Raw genomic sequence first — 22,698 nt, 5'->3', positions numbered from 1 at the left:
TTCTGAGCAGTCATATTTAACTTGCCATCAAAAAAAAGTTGAAAATAAGCATGTGAAATGACAATAATATTGTTTCTTTGCATTGTGATTGTAATCTCTTCTAGGAAACATTTAAGGTGAATTATCACTAAAATCAAAATAATACAGCCCCAGTCATTTGCTTTTGCTATGATTTAATCTCCCATTTAATAAGGATGTTGATTCCAACTTTCAGAGAGCAGGAAAAGCTGGGATCTCAATGATTCAACAAGAAAATGAAAGTGAATGTTTATATAAATGTATACAAATGCAGTGTAAAATGTTGACAACAATAGAAAATAGCATGTTAAAAGTGAATGAGGATCTATTAGAAGGAAATGGGTTCACTTTCTATTTCTTTGTCCTGGTAAAGAAAATTTTGAATCAAAAAGCAAAATCAATAAATGGAATCTGATGTACAATAATATTGCAAGCAATTCAGTTACCAAGCCAATTTCTTATGTCTGGCGAAGTGTATCATCCAACAGTACCAGCAAGTCTGCAGAAGCTGTCACTGTTGCTGCTATTGAAAATCATTGTTAATAGTCTTAACATTTTTAAAAATACATAACACAACTATGAGATTTTAGGAAAGCAGGACCAGTTTGCATTACAGTTGCACTGTAAAATAATCAAGTCTTGGCTCCTTTGGATTTTGTCCATTTGAATGCTTCAATGTAAGGCAGAATCATAGAGGTTCTTTACTGATGTTCATTTTCCTAAATGTTTATTACTGTCAAATTATTGTAAAAGGAACAGTGCTTAAACCTGGAAATGATCAAGGATAGATTCCAAAGGTGTTTGTCCAGAAAAGCAAAATGTATCATGTCCTCACATATACTTGAGTGATCTACTCTAATCTATTAATTTACACAGTACACATTTCATACTCTTTTATTTATCTTGTTTTCCAAAATATGTCTGATTTTACATCACAGTAGATAGACTGTACAGCAGAGAAGATAGTTGGTAATGAATCACAATAGATATAGAAGTAGAAAATTGGCAGGGAAGTGATTTTGAAAGTACATATTTTCCATGAAATGTATGTCTTTTCTTCCTCACTCAAACATTGTTCACTCAATTATCATTACTGCTTAGTGTTATCATTAATGGTTCCCTTGCTGAGATGCTATAACTCCCCCTTTCAAAACAGCTGCCATCAACCCCCCCCCCCAACCCTGCAAAAAAGCTCATTCTTGACCCTTCTGTTCTCACCAATTACCATCACATCTCTAACTTCCCTTTCCTCTCAAGATCATTCAATGCATCATCACCTTCTAGCTTTGTACCCACCTTTCCCAAAATTCCTTGTTCAAATCCCCCCAGTGTGGCTTCCACCCTGCTCACAGTACAAAGCCTACCCTGGTTAAAGTGACATCCTTTATGACTGCAGCCATGGTGCATTATCTCTCCTGTCCTCCTCTCCCTCGCTGTAGTATTCAACATGGTCATTGATGTCTTTTTCTTCCGCCTCTCCTCTGTTGCCCAGCTGCATACCATTGCCATTGTAAGATTCCACACAACCAGCTCATCACTAGAAATGGATTCTCTTCCTGCCCCTGCCCCTATAGAATTCCCAAAGTATCTATCCTTGGCCTCTGCCTTTTCCCACCATTTACATGCTGGCTCTTATGACGTTATATGTCGGCACAGAGTCAGCTTCAAATGCATTGGACACCACCTTTCTATACACCCCGCAATCACTTCTGTCATCAGATTGTGGATGAGTGAAAATTTATTTCGACAGCGGAAAAACCAAGGTCATCATTGATGGTCCCTTACCATAAACAATGCTCTATTCCCACTGATTCCATCCTTTCCAGCCACTCTCAGAAGCTGAATCAGGTCATGCAAAACTTTGATTCCCTGTTCAACTCAAAGTTGATTGTCAAATTCTTATATTAAAGTAGAAAAATGCCCTAAGGTACTCTACAGAGGAATAAAAAACAAACAGCAAATCAGGGTAGGAAAGTTAGGAGGTGACTGAAAGCTTGGTTCAAATTAAGCAGTCTTGGTAATGGACAGGATATGGGATGTCTGTCTCATCAAATATTCCCGGGTCAAGTACAGCATGGGTTAGATACACCTCATCATATCCATCACCCACACTGCTTGCTTTTACCTCCACATCATTACCTGGATTCACCACATCTCACCCCCACTGCTGTTGAAACTCTTATACACATTTGTGTCACCATTGAATTCTTCAATGTCTTCTTACCTGGCTTCCCATCCTCTTCCCTTGAAAAGCTGCAACTCATTCAAAACTCAGCTGTAGACTGTCCCACACTATGTCCCACTCGCCCATTATCGTTGTCTTCACTGATCTATATTAGCCCACTCTTCCCTAATGGATTGAATTTCAAATCTTGTCCACATCTTCAAACCCCTCCATGACCTTGCATTGTCCATACCTTTGTCACCTGCTATAGCCGTACGTTGCATTGACCAACCATTGGTCCTCTGACTGTAGCTTCTGCACATTCCTTTCCCATTCGCTCCACCATTGCTGGCAGAACTTTCAGCCACCTCAGCCCCACTCTCTGTAGCTCCCTCTGTAAACCATCTGCCTGTCCTCTCTCCAACTTTTAAAGCTTTCTTAAACTCATCTGTTTGAACAAGTTTTCATTCTTGACTCCCATCCATTCCCTATTTATTTTTTCCCTTGTGAACATCTTGGGACATTTTTCTACTTTAAAGATGCTATATAAGTGCAAATTATTATTGTTCAAAGTATGAATTTTTTCCATTTCCATTATCAATGGGGTAGAATTTTGTCTTTACTGCTTGGGCATTAAGCATTGCCTAGGCAGAACAGAGAAGAAAATCAGGTGTTGAATATTGCATGTCACTAATGGAACCTGCCTGATTTTCCTTTGATTTAAATTAATGGAAGTAAACTTGTGCGGGTTCTGTAACAATCGTGCAATCTTCTCCTATTTTCCTCTTTGCACTCAGGTGAGGCTTAACACCAAAGTAGTAAAGACAAAAATCTACTGCAATGTCTCTCCATCATAGCATCAGGATACTCTACTCAGGATTTCAGGCAAGGCATTATAAAATTGGGGCATTGAGGGTAGATGGCTTGGAATTCAATCTGAGGCTGAGACATAAACTTGGACTATTGTTAGGGAATCCATGAATCTAACACTCGAACTACCAAAACACCACAATATAGGTTCACAGTCCCTGACAGAAAAAGCCAAAGGGCTTATATAGCTATATCATAAGAGCTTGCTGAGGTCATGATGAATGGTGTTAGCAAAAAAACATAATTCAAGTGAATATTTGTTCATTGTTCAGTTTTAAATAGGCGAACTGATAAAGATTTGGCATGGAAAAAATTGACATTCACCCAACTAGTGCAGCCCTTAACTATTCATTTATTTAAAAATATCTGTGCCATAATTTTCCAGGTTTAAGCCCTGCAGAGATTCAGCAGCTCTGGAAAGAAGTGACTGGGGTGCACAATATGGAAGACGGTGTTTTGAAGCATGGCGGGCTGGATCTCTCTACCAATAATTCTTCCTCTACTACCTCCACTACCACTTCCAAAGCATCACCACCAATAACTCATCATTCCTTAATGAACGGACAGGCTTCAGTCCTCACAACAAGAAGAGATAGGTAAATATCACAGATGGATTAAGTTGCCCTCGGTGGGCATAAAGACAATGAATGTATCTAAAACTTGAGCAATCACAAATTTGCAGTAAGGTAGTTGACTTTTTCTACATTGCTTGAAGGCCCAAAAAATGATATATTGAGATTGTGATCAGGAATACTTCTGTGTGTAACTGTTATAGCCATAAGAAAAACTTTACTTTCACATCCCTCCTTCTAAACTCCTTGTTCTTTCTTGCTTCTACTCAGATTTTGACTACTATCACATTCCAGTACCAGTTCCTTGCCTGACCTCCTATAGGCTGTCTGTTTTCCATTCTTAGTGAAATCAACAACCTTCTTGATGAAAGTATGACCCATACCTCCCAAAACCTAATCCAAATTCAACTTGCTTCAAGAAGTATAATTTTGTTTGTTTAAATTGTGGTCCTTTTCCTTTATGGAATTAATATACAGTTACTGCTTTAATTCCATACTATGATTTTAAAAGAGCACCATATCATTTCAGAGCATTTGGAAAAACTTTTTCATTTGTTCACAAATCCATAACACAATGGCATAAATTGCATTAAAGCACATCATCATGTCACTTCTGTAGGAAGTGATTTGATCCCCTCCCCAATAAAAAAAATAGTTTTGCCTTTTTCCCTTTAGAAATGATTATTTTTTTTAAAAAAATCTTTTTACATCAAGGCAGAAAAGATAAGCCTCATCATAGCTCCATGGGTCACTGCTGCAATATCTGCTTTTTGGGGCTGAGATGATCTTGTATGTATAATTCTTTGTTTTTTTTTAAGAACATTTTCAAGATGTTAACCATTGGAAAGAGCTGACAAGCATGAAAAATATTAAAACGTTCTCAATAGTTAAACAACTCTAATTAAGGATAAATCAAATTATTAATTGAATAAATTCTCTTATTTCTTAAAAAAAAATATACTTGTGTATTCAATGGAGCACTGTGACATATAGATTTTTTCCATTCTGAGAATGTCCTTGGTAACTCACTCATGGCATTATATTTTTATTAGTTTCTTCCCAGTCCTCTAATCTTCCTAGCCCTTGCACTACAAACTATCGAGAGAATGGGCAGCCAATTTGCCCAGGCCTCAATCCATGTTTCCCTTAAACCAGCCACTAGGAGGCATGCAGCAGCTGCTGGGCTCACTCGTCCTCTAACTTTCAACACCTGGGCTCTGTTTATTTCTCCTCACAACAGCACAAATGAGATCAACAATTCAGTGTCTAATGGATTGTACCTGTGTTCTCCAAAGTCATAAATTTTGCATTATTGCTCTAGTGCACCATGCCACCGTGATGTCATCATAATGAGTATGAAGTCTTTGCTCCTTTTACAGTTCCCAATGGAATACCCTCTTTTTATCTATTATGTTACTATACTGTAAAGACTCCATGCTTACCTGCTTGCTGTTGGGGTGGGGTGGAGGGGGGGGGGGGTTCCCAGGCTCAGGAATCATCTGAACTGATTCCAGCTGTTTGCAACAGCAACAGTGACATTCTCTGCGGTACTAATAAGGTAAAGCAACAGCTAGCGTAGAAGTATCAATAAGTCTGGCAGCTGTGCCATAGATTTACTGAGAAGCAAAATCTTTATTAATCACAACGGTTCTTTAGGTTTAATCAGAAAAAAATATCAAAATGAAGGACATGATTGGATGGAGTCAGAAGAAAAAAAAGTGCTTTGTGAATTCGGTGATATGGTAAGCTTAAACAGATAGTTCTCAAAACTGGGCTGATGGTTATGCGTGTAATTAGTGTGGTGTTGTCAGATCCATAATTGCGGCATCTTATTTACAAATATGACTTATTTTCTGGTAGCCAGAATGAGAATGCATTGGAGTTTAACCTGGAAACCCAGATTCAAAGGCCTGAATTCTGTTACTTTGGGTGTATAGCTAGAGGTGAACTCATGTGCCACAGTGCCTGAAGGCAACTTTGACCAGGGTTTATCAGGCCATCTGGGGAAGAGAGTAAAAGACAACCAGAAGCATTGCTGCAGATTTAGTATGGTGTAACTACATTTAATCTGTAGACTGCCAGGAACCACAGAGGTTAGACCATTTTCATGTGATGTTGAAACAAATCCTATGTTACACTTTGGGCTTTTAAAATGCAGTTTTCTAATTTAAATGGGCTGATAACAGTTTCTGCCACCGAATCATGCCCCTTATAATCTGAAATCTGGGCCTAAGCATGATTGTGGTAACCGACACATTGGAATTTATGTAGGATTCACGTGTTCATTGTTCAACTAATCCAATTTATTGACACTTCAAAATATATACAAAATTTAAGCTACTAGGCATTTACTTTATATACAAAGTATCAGCTGTGGCTCATTGGTAGCAGTCTCACCTCTGAGTCAGAAGATTGTGGGTTCAAGTCCCACTCCAGAGACTTGAGCACATAATCTAGGCTGACTCTTCAGTGCAGTACTGAAGGAGTGCTGCACTGTTGGATGTGCCGTCTTTCAGATAAGTCGTTAAACCGAGGCCCCTTCTGCCCTCTCCGGTAGACGTAAAAGATTCCACGGCACTATTCGAAGAAAAGCAGGGGAGTTCTCCCAGTGTCCAGACCAAAATTTATTCCTCAACAAACACCTAAAACATGATTTGATCATTTATTTCATTGCTGTTTGTGGCAGCTTGTTGTGTACCAATTGGCTGCTGTGTTTCCTACACTACAACAGTGAATGCACTTCAAAAGTACTTAATTGGTTGTAAAGCATTTTAGGACATCCTGAGGTTATGAAAGGCACTATATCAATGCAAGTCTTTTTTTAAGCATTGCCTAAAATTGCATGTACCTAAACTTTCCACTCCAGGAGCTAGTTTGCTCTTTCAGTCTCTTCTTAGAGTCTCTTGGAATGGAACAGTATCTTATTATATGCAGGGAAGGAGTTTCGCATAAAATACTTTCAGAAGGTTTTTAGTTTGAACACTCCTTAGAAATGCAGTAAGGATGAAGGAACGAAACTAGGATCTTGACTTTTATTCCCTTAATTCCTTTGAAGAAGAAAGCAATTTCATTGATGTCGAAACCTAATCATTCTAGAACAATATTACCTATCAATGATAAAATGATGAATCGTTTTTAGTGGAATCAGAGCCCCTCACATGTGGTTTTCATGCACACTGGACAACAATCAGAAGTTACCTCCCATGTAACGTCAAGCCACAACAAACTCCTTACAAATAAATTGTCTAACAAACACATTTGGTGGCTCAGAGTTGCAGGAACCCATATTTTCATACTACAAAAGGCTGCTGGCAGCTGAATTGAATATGGTATTCCACAAGTGAACAGTGACTGTAACTTCAAAATTAGTTGTAATTGCACAGAAAGAACAAAGCAGGCTTTGAGGTGAGAAAGGAACAATCACTTTTTTAATACCTTAAAGTAACATTTCAGAAATTTTCCAATTTTTGACAAACTAATATTACGGTAATGAAGCTATTTACATGTGGGGATTATCTTTACTATTGTAATATTGTCCCTATCTGCAACTGATATAAAAAATACATTTGAATTTAAAGTATTTTTCTTTTTCTCATCCTGTCTTTCTATTTCTCCATTCAGTCTCCTATTTTTGTCAACTTGAATTTTACATTTATACATTTGTACCTTGTAAACCATCTATCTGTTCTTTACCTTTTTCAAAAAATCAAAAGTACTTAGTTACCTTTTATTCAGTGCCTACTAAGTCCCACTATCCATATGGGGGTTAGACCCACACTAGAAAAAACACCCATCAATTGGCTGAAAACTGACTGTGAAAATCAAGTTTTCATCCATGCAGGGTGTAGAACTCTAAATATTGATACACAGCCAGGTCATCTTTGACCTGATTCTCTAGGATCAAATAGTGGAGTGCTGGTGATATTCGAGAAATCTCCTTTGATGTGCCCGCAGCCCAATCACACCCAAAGAACACAATTTGTCCATGGGTACAGTAAGAGTTAATGAAAATCTTTCATTTTTGCAGAAGTCTACTGATACCTGTCCAACCATCCCTTCAGTTCTGCTGTTTGCTCTCGAGTAAACTGATTTTCCTCTCTGCATTGATGTGGGTGCAACTGGAACCATAGAAATTCTTTTTTTATGACCTACTCTAGTGTGAGAAATCTAAGTGCTTTAAAAAGTAAAGCGGGATTTCAACAAAAACTACCTGCTTTGGAAATTTTAAAAGTCCTGGAAAGTGGATTACCTTGATCAACACCATCTGCCTATTTATTCTGTGCACAGTTCCGTAGACATCAGCTAAGACAGAGTTAGTACGCCACATTATTTCATAAATTATTGTCTTCTTATTTCCTCACTACACTTTACACACGGGAGAAAATCTCACTTTTATAAACGGGACCAGTTGTGCACAGCTGAATATGTGTGTATACAAGGGAAGAGGAGAATTACAGGCGCAGTTCTATTTGAGAAAATAGGAAATTTGCTGAGTATTTTAAGAGCATTTATTTGTGTTAGAAGTCTTTTATGTTAAGAATTTATGGCAAATATATCTAAGGTTTCTGTTTACAAATATTTGGATGCTGTGACAGTTTTTGGTAACCAATTGATGCCAAGTGTCTGTATTACACAACACATTTGTGAAAATAATTCTTTTGCTGGATTTGCCAATTCATAAATCTCAATTTATGAGATAATATTGTCAATAAAGAATTAGAACATCATTTGTGTACTGTTCAATTAATGGTTTTATACAGTAAACAGAGAATTCTCATTATAAATACATACAATTTAACATTTTATCGCTTTTTGAAACAACTTGTATCAAGTGAATATACTGATTGTCTTACTCCCAGAGTTGAATTTTATGTAGAGTGAAGGTTAAAATTATTGTGTTTCTGCTGTGATGACTGTATTCAGCATTTTGATGTGAAAAATCTTACATCAGTGTCACCTGGCTAAATAATCAGGCAGTGTTATGCAGTCATCCCATTTTCTTTCACTCTTTATTAACAGCCATCTTTGGCTCTCTTTCTTTCCTAATTGGAACATCATACAGCCTTGGCAGTTGTACTATTCAATAGAATGATTAATTTTTCCTGACTGTTCTGAGCTCAATTGACCTGTTTTGACCCGTTTGTCACTGATCGTAACCTGACAGGCGCTAGCAGCCTCCAACGATTATGGCTTTTGAGATTAATCTGACGCCGTTTTATCCTACTACAGCTCATCACATGAGGAATCTGGGGCCAGTCATCCTCTCTATGGCCATGGCGTGTGTAAATGGCCTGGATGTGAAAGTATTTGTGAAGATTTTGGACAGTTTTTGAAGTAAGTGTATCATATAAGCAGACAGTAAGACTATTGGCAGATTCTTAACCATTGTTTATTTATAAAGTATATATGAAACATATACATAGCTATGCAGACAATCTGCGCTTTTAATTGAAATTAACCCGTTGAAGGACATTAATACGTCTGCACCACATACAAAAACATCTTAAAATTGCTAATTTTCCAGTGGCATTCCCATACACGTATATTTAATATGTTCTGAACTTTTTCTTGTGGGTTTTAGTCATTCACCTTTTTCTGAATATGATTTTTGAAGAAAAAAATGTTTTTCTAAAATGTCGTAAGTCATTGATCCCTGAGTTGCAACTTATTAGATAAAACCAATCCTGCCAGCAAACTTTAATGATTGAAATGTATAAGTGAAAGTACAAATTTAAAACTGCCCACTGATCTGAAAATGGACAGTATAATTAAAATCAATGTAAAACTACAACAGCTTGGGTGACAAGAGTCCTCTGGATGGTTCATTCTTGTTCTTTTCGTCTGGTATAGGCTGTAGGCAGTTTGTATAGATGAGTAACTTCACAATTTGAGAATCCCTTGTTGTCATGGTGCAACTAACAGGGTGAATGAACTGTTCATGCTCCATCAACAATTTAGTTAATTAGCTCATTTGTAATTGCATTGCTTTGTTGCCAGGATGTTAGCTGGAACATCAAAGAAGATGTGTTTACAGTACTGTAGATTACAGGGTATTGCAAAACAGTTCAGCATCAAGAAAGAAACACCAGAAAAAGGAATTGGTCCCAAAACATAATGCAAATATAATGGTCAAGGAAAAAAATGACATTGTGTATTATTGATTCTTTATTATCATTTACTTAACTATTGCTAGATTCTATTGCAAATGAGAAACTTAGAAAAATTAGATTTTTTAGATAATATCGCAATATTAGACTATACTTTGGAAGATTTGGTGAGTAAATTGTCACAAAAATGTAATGTAAGAGCAAATAGGTCAAGAATTAATCTATATTATGTTGCTTGGTCGTTATCTGCCATGATCAGTTGTTAATTAACCCTAAAAGTACAAGTCACAACATTTTATTTATGGATTCCAACTATTCTCGTTCAACAGGATGTGGGTTAAAACTTGATCTTGATTTTTGAAATAACACATGAAAAGAAAATATGTTAATAAATGAATGGAAATAAATGGATAATTACATTTCAAATTTAATGTTTACAAAGTCTAACTTCATTAAAGCAAGATCAAAATTTGTAATGCGTACTTGCACATCAATAATCAATTGTCTAAAATAGTGTGATCTGTGAACAATAAGAATTGTAAATAACTTCCAAACCAATGTGTTTTGTGGCTACCATTTAGAAAAATGCTTTTTAGTATCCTTGGAGCATTCTGTTTCGTAATTGTAAATAGACTGCAATGCATAAAATTCAGAAATACGGTTGTACTAAAAAAGGGTACTTTGATCTTCAGATGGTGACCCACTTCTAGCAGACATAGTTATAATGTTAATATGGGTTATTGACAATTACATTTTTTTCTTTGCAGCAGATTTAGCTTTCTATTAAATGCTTCTTAGTTAAGAGACAAACTGTTTTCCAATCCATTAACTTTATAGTGAAAAACAGAATTAAAGGCTGCAGCTTCCCAAGCATGTTATATGTAACTCAGAATAGCAGTTAAGTCATTAAGGTGGTTGGGCCTTAGAGTATTCCTAATCTAAGCATATTCTCATAAAAGGAAAGAAAAAGCACACTACTGGTTTGCAGTGGAGTTAATGCAAATATACTGTACTGCAATAAAAAATTAATAAAGCATGCTTACCATTGGAATGAAAAACTATCCAGGCCAATGTTGTGGATTCAGATAGTTGACTGATGGAAATTTCTAAGGGAATCTTGTCTGGGTGCTGAAGTGGAACTTCTCTTAACTAAGAAGCAGTTTACAGTTTTTCTCTTAAAAGCCAGTTACACAGAAGCATTTGGAAAGGGGATTACAGTAGAAAACACAGTGCTGCTGTCCTGCTTTTCTGATAATGGAAAGGATTTTGGGTGAAGTGAAGACTAACGTCTAAGGAATTGAATGTATTTTTATCTTTAAATTTCTGTGGTGGTGTATTTGCTGGCTAGTGTATTAAGTGAATGTACGATACAAACTGAATCATTCATAAAGCTAGGGAATTTAGTTTTATCCCGTTTACAGTTTAATGATCTCATTGAAGTCATTAGACTCATTAATATTATGTTTTTTTGTGTAAACATTTAACACCTTCAAAAGTGTAATTATTGAAAATACTCTGGGTTTATTCAATATTTTTGGATCTATTATACTTTATACTGATGTTATGAGGTTTTGGGGCAGAGCTGTTTACTGCCCCCTGGTGTGGCAAGATCATTTTATGGTTACTAAAATAGATCATTATTAAGAGAGACAGAAGGAACTTACGGTAAAGTCTCAGTTGAGACTAAGCAAAGTATTTATAAAAGAGTCATACCAACAGTTAAGTAATAAACATTTGTGCAAGTTAGACATTGCCAAAGGCTTGCTTATACACATTTTTGATTCCCTGCATAAAAAGGTGATGACAGAAGCTAACCATTTTGCAGGTTATTTAGTAAAGAGCCAGCAGATTCATGGTAAAATTTAACAGTACATCTTCATTACTGACTTATAAATGTTAGATGAAACATACTGTGAAATGACAGAACTTGGAAAGTTTGGTGGTTTGGTGTATTTTGTCTGCAAACTTAATCACCATTCCAATGGTTGCTGAGTAGTTTTTGTGCAATGGATTTTTTTAATATAGGATCAGAAAGATGTGCTTTAAAGCATGTCAGTTAAAAGAGGTTTCTATTTTTTAACCTGTATGTAACGGACTGCCAAAATGTGATACGCAGTACAAAGAACGATGGTGTTTTAATCTTATGAAGAAAACATTGTTAGTGTCAGAAGAAACCTTTTATGCCAAAAGAGATGTATCAGTGAGAACACCACTGTTCAAGGATAAATATAAAGAAAGAAAAAATCTTTCCTTTGGAGATATTCTAGCTTAGAATGACATCTTCATCAACCAAAACTGACCAGAATCCATACTTAGATTGCAAACCTACCAAGATATATATAAATTAAAAATGCAATAAAGAGAAGTGTGTACATGTTACGTACTATTTGTGGTTGATTCAGACACCAAGTGTAAAATTTTATTCAATTAACATTTAAGTACCAGGAAAATTCATTCAGCTGGACATCACTTTAAAATGTTAGCATACTTGGCCCAAAGAAAAAAATCTGGGTTATAGGCAGAGTTGTGCTGCAAAGATTGATCAACTAATCCAGTTTATCTTGTCACTAATTTTAACAGCTGTGCTTGGTGGAAAGTCAAACAACACTTATCATAGCTGCTATATAGAATGTGATACAGAAGATGACTGCATGTTCTTTGGGTTCTAAACATTGCAACCTGTGCAGAGAGGAATTTTCTTCACAGAAATTTCACAGCTGAAAATATTTACTTTGTAAGAGTGTGCACAATGAATCTATTAATAAAATTGCCTTGTTTGCCAGCTTTTGTGCACTTGTCAGATTCTAATCTAATGTGTTGCTATGCCAGGTTTCCAACTGCTTCGAATTAAAATGCACGCTGTTAAAAAGAAAGTACTGATTTTTGAAGTTCTGGACTACTGGTAGCATGTTTAAATCAGCTGAAAATTATAATGATTGGTATTGGGGAAACTCAATAACTTCCCTGATTTTCCATTGACCATGTGTACATCGTAGTTCATGTGTCAGACAGTAACATGATTATATCCAATATTTTCACTGAAGGTGCCATGTAAACATCAAAGGAATTAAATGCAGTTTGACCAAGAGTTGCAAATAAAGTTCATTCTCTCATGTAAATGCAGTATAAATAGAACTGAAAGTGCAAGAAAAGTATCCTGTAGAAAATGTGACCTAACTACAATGCAATCTTAACCTAAAAACAATTTCTGGTTGGTTGTGTTGTTTGGAATATATTGCCATTTACATTAAACTGTGGTGACTGGCATGAAATGTATGCATTAAGTGGTGAAATTCAGTTTCTGAAATGTGTCAGATTATCGTAGTTCCTATTTCAATCAATCACAACTTCAACTGTAGATTCTGTTTATCAAGGCCAATAATTTAAAAGGCAGTTATGAAAAAAAATCAAATTAGATGAGTTTTGTGTTTTTTTTGCTTTACTCTGCTGCTTAAATCCATAAAAACAATAATTTAATTAATAATGTGAGCAAGTTGAGATGCTAATCATATTCAAGTTTCACAGTTAAGCATCAGGTCTGGCTGAATCAAGCATCTAGCAAACAGCTTTCACATCCCTTTACTGAATGGTAGACAACCACATCATTTATTCCATTTTGAAAACAAAAATCAATATACCTATAAAGTGACCCATAAATTAGAGCTGGCTCATGGAATGTTTGTACAGTGCTGGCTTTTTGAAGGCACCCTTTGCATTTTTCCTTCACCTCTGTATTTGAACTAGAGTCACTGTAAGAGGCTCATTAGGGGACATTAGGGACTGCAGCTAACCAGAATTCCAGAGCCTGCTTTCCTCTTATTAATGCATAGCAAAGTAGGATGCACTTAAATATTTCATAGGCATTCAGTAATTTGTGTGTAATCGCCTTGTTAGCAGACCAGTAGAAGTAGAACGGGTCTGTGAAATGGTGTTAGAGATTGCATGGGTAATTTACAGACCTTTGACATTAGAAATAGCTGTTATTGGAGACTGGAATGAAGCTGTGAAATAGAACTGGCAATAAGTAGAAAACTTAATAAAGGTTTTGTAACAAGCATCTATGGGGATAACAACCCACATGGTCGTTTTGAAGCAGCTATAATTTATGACATATGCAATATATCAAGTGCATACGATAGCATTATGGAGTATTGAAATGAAAAGGGTATTTGCAACATTAGGTCCAACTTCCTGCTAGGGATGTGATTAAATGATTAATGAAATGTCCCTTTGCATATGCATTTTGAAACAGCAATTAAGCACAGACTGAGAAAAATCCACCAATCCTATCATTTTTCAGCTTATCTCATTCTTGTTATATAAATCACAGAGAATATGTGAGGAGCAATATGTCTTACCTGAAGTGGTTACTAAAGCATGAAAGAGAGTCATCATTTCTGTATAAAATAATCATAAATAAATAGATTAATAATTTAAACCTATGAAAGATCTCTTGATTTATTACTCTGGCAGTTTATTTATACCTTTTCTCTGATTCTGTCCAATTTCTCTAGCATGATTGGCATAATTAAATATGAGAATGAATAGACTATTATTTTGCTCATTGCTGGTAAACAATAGCAAGAAAGAGAGACAGCAGATGTAGCAGAAAAAATGCATGGAATATTGCAAGTGTTCATTGATCTGCCGGAGTTTATTCTTTAAATAATAAGAGGGCTGCGAGCTAGCCTATAATTACAGAAAGGAAAGTGGCAGCTTTGGCATTTCCAAACTCTGTGTCCTTTTAAGGGTGCTTTGTGAATTTGTCATCAATAATAATTTCGACAGAGAGACATTACCTCACGTAACTTTGCAAAGACCTTTCTTTTTTATTTTCATTTAGTGCAATGAAGGCTTGTTTTAGGATATAAATCTTTTGGATTCCCATTGAAAATTGAATCAAGACAAACATCGACTGTGATGTAACATTGCCACTATTTCCAGCTTCATTCTATGGAGTGATGTTAACAAACGTCAGCAGATATCATCTTTATGTGGTCTAGGTTGATGGGCAATGTTGTTAACTATTTTCATGCATACGGTACTCACAGAGCAGCAATGGCATTGACTGTAGCTAACTATCGTTTTTTTAGAATTGCTGAAGTGTAATGTAGTTGAAGGGCATTTTTGTTTTATTATATTTTAATTATTCATTAAGATTCTCATTTATAGCAAATGTGAAGGACTGCATATTTGCTAAAGGTGTGCCTAATTTTAAAAAAATTAATTGTTTGAACAAAAAGAACCATGTTTATACCCATCCTCCTTCTTTGCTAGAGATAAATTTATATGGCCATTATTAATGTGTGATCCTTGAGAGTAGGTGTTGGCATACAAGAGTACGGGCATATGATCCTTACCTCTCCAAACATCTACACATGCTCACTTTCACAAGGGGATACTGTGATCAGAAGCAAGAACCCTGGCCGATTTTCTGCTCCCTAACCCAGAGTCTCTGAGACCAGTTATAGCCTTGGGCTGAAATCAGCACACACAATACAGACCAAGGATTGATCTGGGACCTTACTGGTCCCTATGGCTCAGCTACTTACTGGGTAAACTCACTGAATCACTGGGGGAGTGTCATCATTTAAACATAAATAAACCCTGAAATGAGCCACAACCTATGAAATCATAACATCAGTGCATGAGTGTACAAATTATAATAGCTTTAGATAGTTCCAAACTCTGTCGAGAGGAATAGGGAAAATACAATAACAATATTTTTAAAGGTGGAATTTTGATTTTATTTAAAATTTTCCTCAATCAAATTCATTTGCTTATTAAGATTTTATTTAGTTTTCTTTATCTTCTCAGTTCCTTGTTATTTCACTCCAATGTTTTTGCATATTTCCTCCTCAACACTTATCCTTACTTTCACTTGGTGTTTCTTTTTCAAAAAGATCTCTTGTTTCTTTAGCTATTTGAAGATGTTATAGTTCCCTTTTTTTAAACAGTCCTCTTTTTATACATGAGGCTGCAATCATATCTTTACTAAGGCACCCCTCCAGCTGTGTATTTACATGGGATTTGAGGATTTTTTTAAAGAACAAAACTACATTTTTTTGCATCTGGGTCACATTGTACCTCTTAGCTGGATATTTCAACACTCCCTCTATCCTTATCAACAGCAGTACTCAAGATAACATTCATATTAAGCCTAGAAACTTTGGTACCTGGTCAGTCCTTTCTTCCTTCTACAATCTCCAGGCTATTATAACCCATGCTTGGTAGCACTTAACAATTACTTCTTAGTTTAGCTTGTCGTCTAGTCTTTTCCGCCTGGTGGTGTCCTGTACTAAGGGTCTCAGCCCATTTTTTTTCCAATTTACTGTTGCTAGCCAAAGTATTCAAACTGTGATGGCAGTTAACCAATTTTTAGTTATAGCAGACCTTAACTTAAAAAAATGCAAAATATTTAGGTAAACTTTGCAATAACATTTTTTTTTCATTTACATTAATATCCAAGGCAACATGAGGAAACATTTTTTTATGCAGGGAGTTGTAATGATCTGGAATGCACTGCCTGGAAGGATGGTGGAAGCAGGTTCAGTAGTAACTTTCAAAAGGGAATTGGATAAATACTTGAAGGGAAAAAATTTACAGGACTATGGGGGAAAAAGCAAGGGAATGGGACTAAATGGATAGCTCTTTCAAAGATCCAGCACAGGCACGATGGGCTGAATGGCCTCTTCCTGTGTTGTTTCTACTATGATACTATGATTTGCATTTCTATATATATTTTCTTTCCAATCACATTTGACCATTTTCATCCAAAACTTTTTCAAACACTCTTTTCAGGGCAGCACAGTCCAAGTGTTGGTTATTTTTCTAAAATTGGTGTGGAGAGGAATATATAATTTTAGTCAATCTGCTTTGAAAAAGACATATGAAAATGGCTGTTTGTGTCTGATTTTAAAAATCAAATGCAGATTTGAAGAATAAATTCACAGTTCAAAGTTATATGCTTTTCTTACTGCCTCATAAGATTCTTACTAATGAAAGCACCATTGTGCTACTGATTTATATTATGTGTTAGTTTTGTCGGTTTTAACATGCCACAATTTCAGACTGTGGAGGCATGTGGGATTAGGATTACTGCTCATGTGGAGGATAAACACCAACATGGTCTAATTGGGCTAAATGGTCTGTTTCCATGTAGTAATTTCTGTGACATTCTCTGGAATATCATGTTTCAGTGTTTTAAACTAAACTTGAGATCCAGATGACCATTATGAGGTATTTTAAAGGTAGAATTGTCACTTGTGTCTTAATTAAATGCTCTGTATGTAAGACCCAACACAAATCTATAATCTAAGGGAAAGTTGGGAAGTCTTGCTCATACAGAGGTGGAATTATATTCCATCAAAATAATTGTTACCTAAAACTACTTCTCTGCCAACACCAATTGCTAGGATTAGACAAATTGAGGCAGTATGTCAATGAATAAGTATGTCGATGGAGAAGTAATGATCCTAAAGTTAAAACTGCTTAACCTTTCTCTTAAAAGTTGTAAGAAGGTCAAATGTGGAAAAAATCCATCACACGAGCAATTTGTTCGAGTATTACTGAAATAGACCGAGAAACATTGATGCTTACGCTTCATAAAAAGTGAAAGCTAATATGGAAATTCAAGTAATATATAAGACCATACTTGAAATTGGAAATATAATATATAGAAGTGATTGTACACATGTTTACTTTGACATTTTGGCGACTGATGAAATTAATGAACTGGCCATTAATTCAACTCACAGAAATAAAAGTTTAGCAGAATTATGTCTCCTTTAGTGTTTTCTGAAAGACCTGATGAAATTCATGGCTAGATTCAAGTATTCATGGTGTGCGCTGACCAGTTCATAAAATGTTTACATTTTTCCTGACATGCCAGGGCCGATTTGGTGCTGTCACAATCGTGGGGAGCACATTGTGGAATATGTGCCTGCGTTTTTCTGCCCGTTAAAATTATTGGGTGGAGGGACATGATTGTGCCCCTGCAATTTCCCACAATGTACTCTTTGCGAGCACTGCCCCTCGCTGCGAGCACGGAATCAGCCCTACTGTGGTTGTGTTCCTTAAAATAGCTGAAATATGTAACAGTTTTAGTTTAAATTCTGGTCAATCATAACTTTGTGAAACTCTTTAAAAAGGATAAATTTGCAGGCAATGGGGAAAGAAAACATTGGCTATTTGTATACTCATGACTTTTCTGGTTGTTGCTAATCTCATCTTGTTCCTTTAAAGGTGTAGACAATGGACTTTTATGTATTTACTGTAGCAAAAATTGTCAATTGAATGTTACAACTGATAGAATACAAACTGATCCACTGGCAATCTCTTGTTATATCATATGCAATATCATCTGGCTGTAACATTGCTTTTTATGATGTCTAATAGAGTTACAAAAATAGCAATTGTAGTGTACTAAAATGCATTGATACATATTTGCTGCTTACAGGCACCTTAATAATGAACATGCATTAGATGATAGAAGTACTGCACAGTGTCGGGTCCAGATGCAAGTTGTGCAGCAGTTGGAAATTCAGGTAAATTGGTTTTAGTACTTTGTGCACAATAAGCATATCAAAATAAACATGCTGTATACTCAAGCTCCTCCTGTTTTTGGTCCTTCTCGATTCATGCTTTTTTTTTGCATGGTGCATAAATTGCTTTTTCTTAACAAATAATAGTGTATTTCATGGAAATGTGTTTAAATTAATGCTGGGATTTCAGATTCAAATGTGGATTAATTGCCAGATAAAAGAGTAGATAATAATGTAGTGAAGGATTACTTTGAAAGTAATACCCTCGCTTCATTTTAAGAAATATATATATTTTTGTCCCCTCCTTTAAATTCCTCTGGTCCATACATCATTCAGTGACCAAGAAGCTAGGCAGACAACCTTCTGCCAGGTCTCTAGCTAACTATGAGAAGGTGTTTAAGAGCAATGCAGATTGACTTACTTTCCAGTTTCATTGTTCCTTTCTCTCTATGGAGGAAGGTGCCTCTCCTCTTTTTTTCAGACTGTATCCTCCCTCTCTGTGATGCAATATGTTGGTACACCAACACATAATATATACCATCGGATTGCCCAAGGACTTTTATTTTCAGTAAAATGGTACTTCAACAAAGTTTAATTTTTTAAGTGTAAGAAATCTATAAAGCCTTTAATTTAAATGTAGTAATATGTTTGAAATTTGTGATTTTAGGAAGTAAGATAGAGCAATTTTAAATAATTGTCTAGTATATGATTTTACAACAGAAGGAAACAATCTTCACCCAAAGATACTCCTTTCAAAGTGGCCAATTAATAGGTTTCCCACTGCCTGGCTTGTAGAAACAATCTACAGAAGTAAAGTCCGTCAATTGTAATGAGACCCAGTGCAGTGTGGACCCACACTCTGTGACGGAGATCAGTGCTTCACACTGCCTGGTCTCTGTCACTCTATTGAATTAGATTGATGATGGCAGATTGCAGGGGGCAGTAACTGGACCTCAGAGGGAAAGGATGAAGCGTGCAGATGATTCTGGCAGGCACAGTGCTTTGAGAACCCTTCACCTCTTCACAGCTGCTGGCATTAGTCCATTGCTAACAGTGTCCTCAGGACTTTATCAGGACACCAAGGGCCCACTTATTTGTGTTCTTGGTAACTTGTTACTGTCACAACATCTATGACCTAAATACTCCTATTGACAAAAAGATGAAGTGTTATTTGTTTTTCTGTGACCTTTTAACACAGGGGAGACTTCCAAAAGATGAAGAAGCTGGCTTTTCCTTTAAGAAAAGTCTATTAAAAAACTGAACTACTACTACAATTAGAGCCATTGGACTGAAACAGACATGATCCTATTTTGAATTAGAGAAATAAGACCTGTTCCATCACAATCATTTTAAATGTGTTTTTCAAGAGATTTATTTTCTGTTTCTTCAATAACAGCTTTCTAAAGAACGTGAGCGCCTTCAGGCAATGATGACCCACCTCCACATGAGACCCTCTGATCCCAAGCCATGTCCGAAACCTGTAAGTTTAATATTGGACTTTGGATTGAATAGGGGCCACACTGTTAAATAAATATTACGTACCATAAAAATAAACAATTGTCTTGACAGTTTCCATATAGAATGGTTATGCCAATACTTAAGCATTAAGTGTGGGTATGAAAAATGTTAGCAGATAGCTTTTTTGTTGAAATAAAATAGACATTCTACATTCTACACTGACAAAGTAATATACTTCACTTGTGACAAATAACTGACTTGAGATGACTGTCGAAATGTTAGAACATTTTATTTTGATGGATTTACAAATACACTTTGCCAGCGAAGAGAATTTTATTGGGCGTCAATTGCACTGCTATATAGCTATGTCATTACTGGCAAGGCATTGAATGGAGTTACTTACAGGTGAAGGACTAGAATTTACTGTCCATCAAAATAGTACCTAAAACATTTTATTTAAAAAAGGATCTGGTGTGAACTGATGAAATCAAATATCTTTTTGTGGAATTTTAGTTTTAATCAACTTGGTTTGTAAAAGAATTAAAAAATAAATCTTCCAGTAAAAGTTATTGATATCATCTTTACGCTTTCTTAGTGAATCACATGAGATGATAAAATCAAAACACAAATCAATAAATAGCATAATTCAAAGTTAAACATTGAAAATGCTTTGTTACTTTCAGGGATGTTTAGTTACCATTTAAAACCCCTTGGAAATTGAGCATCAATGTAAAATTATATGGTGGGATTGGTCTGGTAAAAATGGCCTTTCTAGACTATTGGAAATATGTGTTGGACAAGAATTGGAAAAAAACCTCACTATACTACATTGTTACAATTCCTGTATAGAAACTGCATCAATTCTGCCAAACTGACCTGTTTTTATATATTTCTTTCTCTGCCTGTTTTGTTCCTTGCAGAATGCTTATTGCTAACAAGTTCTCCTCCATTTGAGGACAGGGACAGTGTGGGGCATGGGCTACTTCATGACCACTATCAGTAGTGCTTTGTAATTGACTAACAGGAGATACACTTCACACAGGGCAACGAGGCAGTGCCGGCCCTCTTCTGACTGAGATAAAACACATTGCTTTTCTGCGGTGCTGCATCATGTAGTCCAACTGAAAACTGGTAATACTTCAGCTAAGGAAGCTGTGTTCAAATGATGGACAGCTCAGGGACTCAAACTCATGACCTTCTGGTTGTGAGTTGAACACTCAGCCACTAGAGCTACCGAGTCACAGATTACTTTATAAATTTATTTGCCACAATTTATAACCTTTTAATATTAAGAATTTTGGTCCAGCTCATTTAAAAATGGGTACCAATTTGATTTCAAAACAAGTTGGTTTAATACACTGCTTTGCTCATTTATTTTAAATGAATGATATTCTCATCACTTCTTATTCCATATTGCATTCCGAACTACAAAAAGTCTGAAGATAAAATACTTATCCAGTAAATCCATCAGGAATCTGCAGCTCATTCTTTATAAATAAATTATTCAATCAGTAAATTTGTAAAAGTCCAGCAGTGTGGTAACATCCACACTAATAAAGGATCTTCAGCCTATAATCCAAAACTGAACTTGAATAATGTAACTGAAGTATTACATTACATAAACCACACATGAAAGAACTACTAATTGCATTTGATGATGGGTAATTAATAGGGAATCCTTAGATGAGTAAGTTGAACTGAAACTACAGTCTTTTTCTCTTCCCACTGGACACTTGTGCTCTCCAGAATGTGGTATATGGCACTGTTAGCCTTTAAATGGTTGAAAAGAAGAAAAGGAGAACAGTATACAAAAAGATCTCTCAAATTTATATACTGCACAAAAAGAGCTCCATAATTGATATGATAGTACTGATTTATGTCCTCATATGCAGTGGCTCAGTTGAGACAGCCCACACATTTGATAAATATTAATAGTATGAATTTATTACCAAGGCGAAATGAGCTCTGTTGGTTCATCACTGCACCCTTAACAGCTATCAGTACATGAACACAAGGTGCAACCGCACTGTCTATTATATGACCCCATTTACTCTCTGGATGGTACTTCATTAAATGGTACCTTTTGGCCATGCTATGGATGGATGAAAATCAAAGTTATCAAGGCTGCAAGTCCTGAATAATGAGTTTCACCCAACCTTGAATATATTCAGATGAGTTGAGGTAGCTAAGTGCTCATCCCAGCTTTTACATGCTTTTCCTTATTTAGCTTTAATAAATTCCATTTTATCAGAACATGATGGCTTTCCTGCAAACATGTTCTGCTTGTTATTACTGTATGATAAAATAAATTATCATAACCCTGTAAACATAACAATCAGATACAGTATATAAGTCACAGAAAATTTAATAGTGATTTTATGAAGTTTTATAACTGGAGATTATTTTTGGTGTAAAATTGTGTCTTTTTTATTTTGAAAAAATATGTAATTTCTTCTTCATGAACTAATTAATTTTAGATTAATGTTTTTTTATAAAGTGAAGATAAACCATTATCAAACTGTACTGATTTATCTAGCAACCCTGTTAGTAAATGCGTTTACAATCAAACTTTAATATGAAAATTATTAGAGCCATTATTACAAGAATTCTTTTCAGAAATAGTTTTTATTTTTTTTAACCGTAAACATATTATGTAGAATACTCATACAGCTGTTGTGATTTTTCTGAATTTTTAACACTTAATGATGTTTGTTTATTAGGACAGTGACAGTATTAGAATTACCACCAAATTTATATATAAACACAACTGGATTCCTCACATCAATATGCAGGCTATGAGTAGCTGTAGAATAAAACAGTTTGTGGTTTATTGGGAACAGATGCACTTGGGAATGCCTTCAGGGTGCCACTCGTTGTTATTAGACTGCCAGTGCGCTTCTCCTGGCTGCTGCCCAAGAATGCAGAACAATTAGCTGGCATATGTTAATTTTTGTTTCTTTAACAAA

The 22,698-nt window shown here is 35.7% G+C and overlaps 1 protein-coding gene across 5 annotated transcripts in view; it reads left to right on the top strand.

The window, feature by feature from the left end:
• The window catches only part of foxp2 (forkhead box P2), a 561,942-nt gene that overhangs the window by 496,401 nt on the left and 42,843 nt on the right, over window positions 1–22,698 (top strand). For all 5 annotated transcript variants that reach the window (XM_067999554.1, XM_067999556.1, XM_067999553.1 and 2 more), the window contains 4 exons: window positions 3,438–3,648; window positions 8,854–8,958; window positions 18,190–18,277; window positions 19,671–19,754. In XM_067999554.1, coding sequence (XP_067855655.1) covers window positions 3,438–3,648; window positions 8,854–8,958; window positions 18,190–18,277; window positions 19,671–19,754 — 488 coding nt within the window. The remainder of the gene's footprint in view (window positions 1–3,437; window positions 3,649–8,853; window positions 8,959–18,189; window positions 18,278–19,670; window positions 19,755–22,698) is intronic.

This window comes from Heptranchias perlo, chromosome 18 (assembly GCF_035084215.1).
Source record: "Heptranchias perlo isolate sHepPer1 chromosome 18, sHepPer1.hap1, whole genome shotgun sequence".
NCBI lineage: Eukaryota > Metazoa > Chordata > Chondrichthyes > Hexanchiformes > Hexanchidae > Heptranchias > Heptranchias perlo.
Note: the sequence above shows the minus strand (reverse complement) of the source record. Positions and strands in the feature narration are given on the sequence as shown.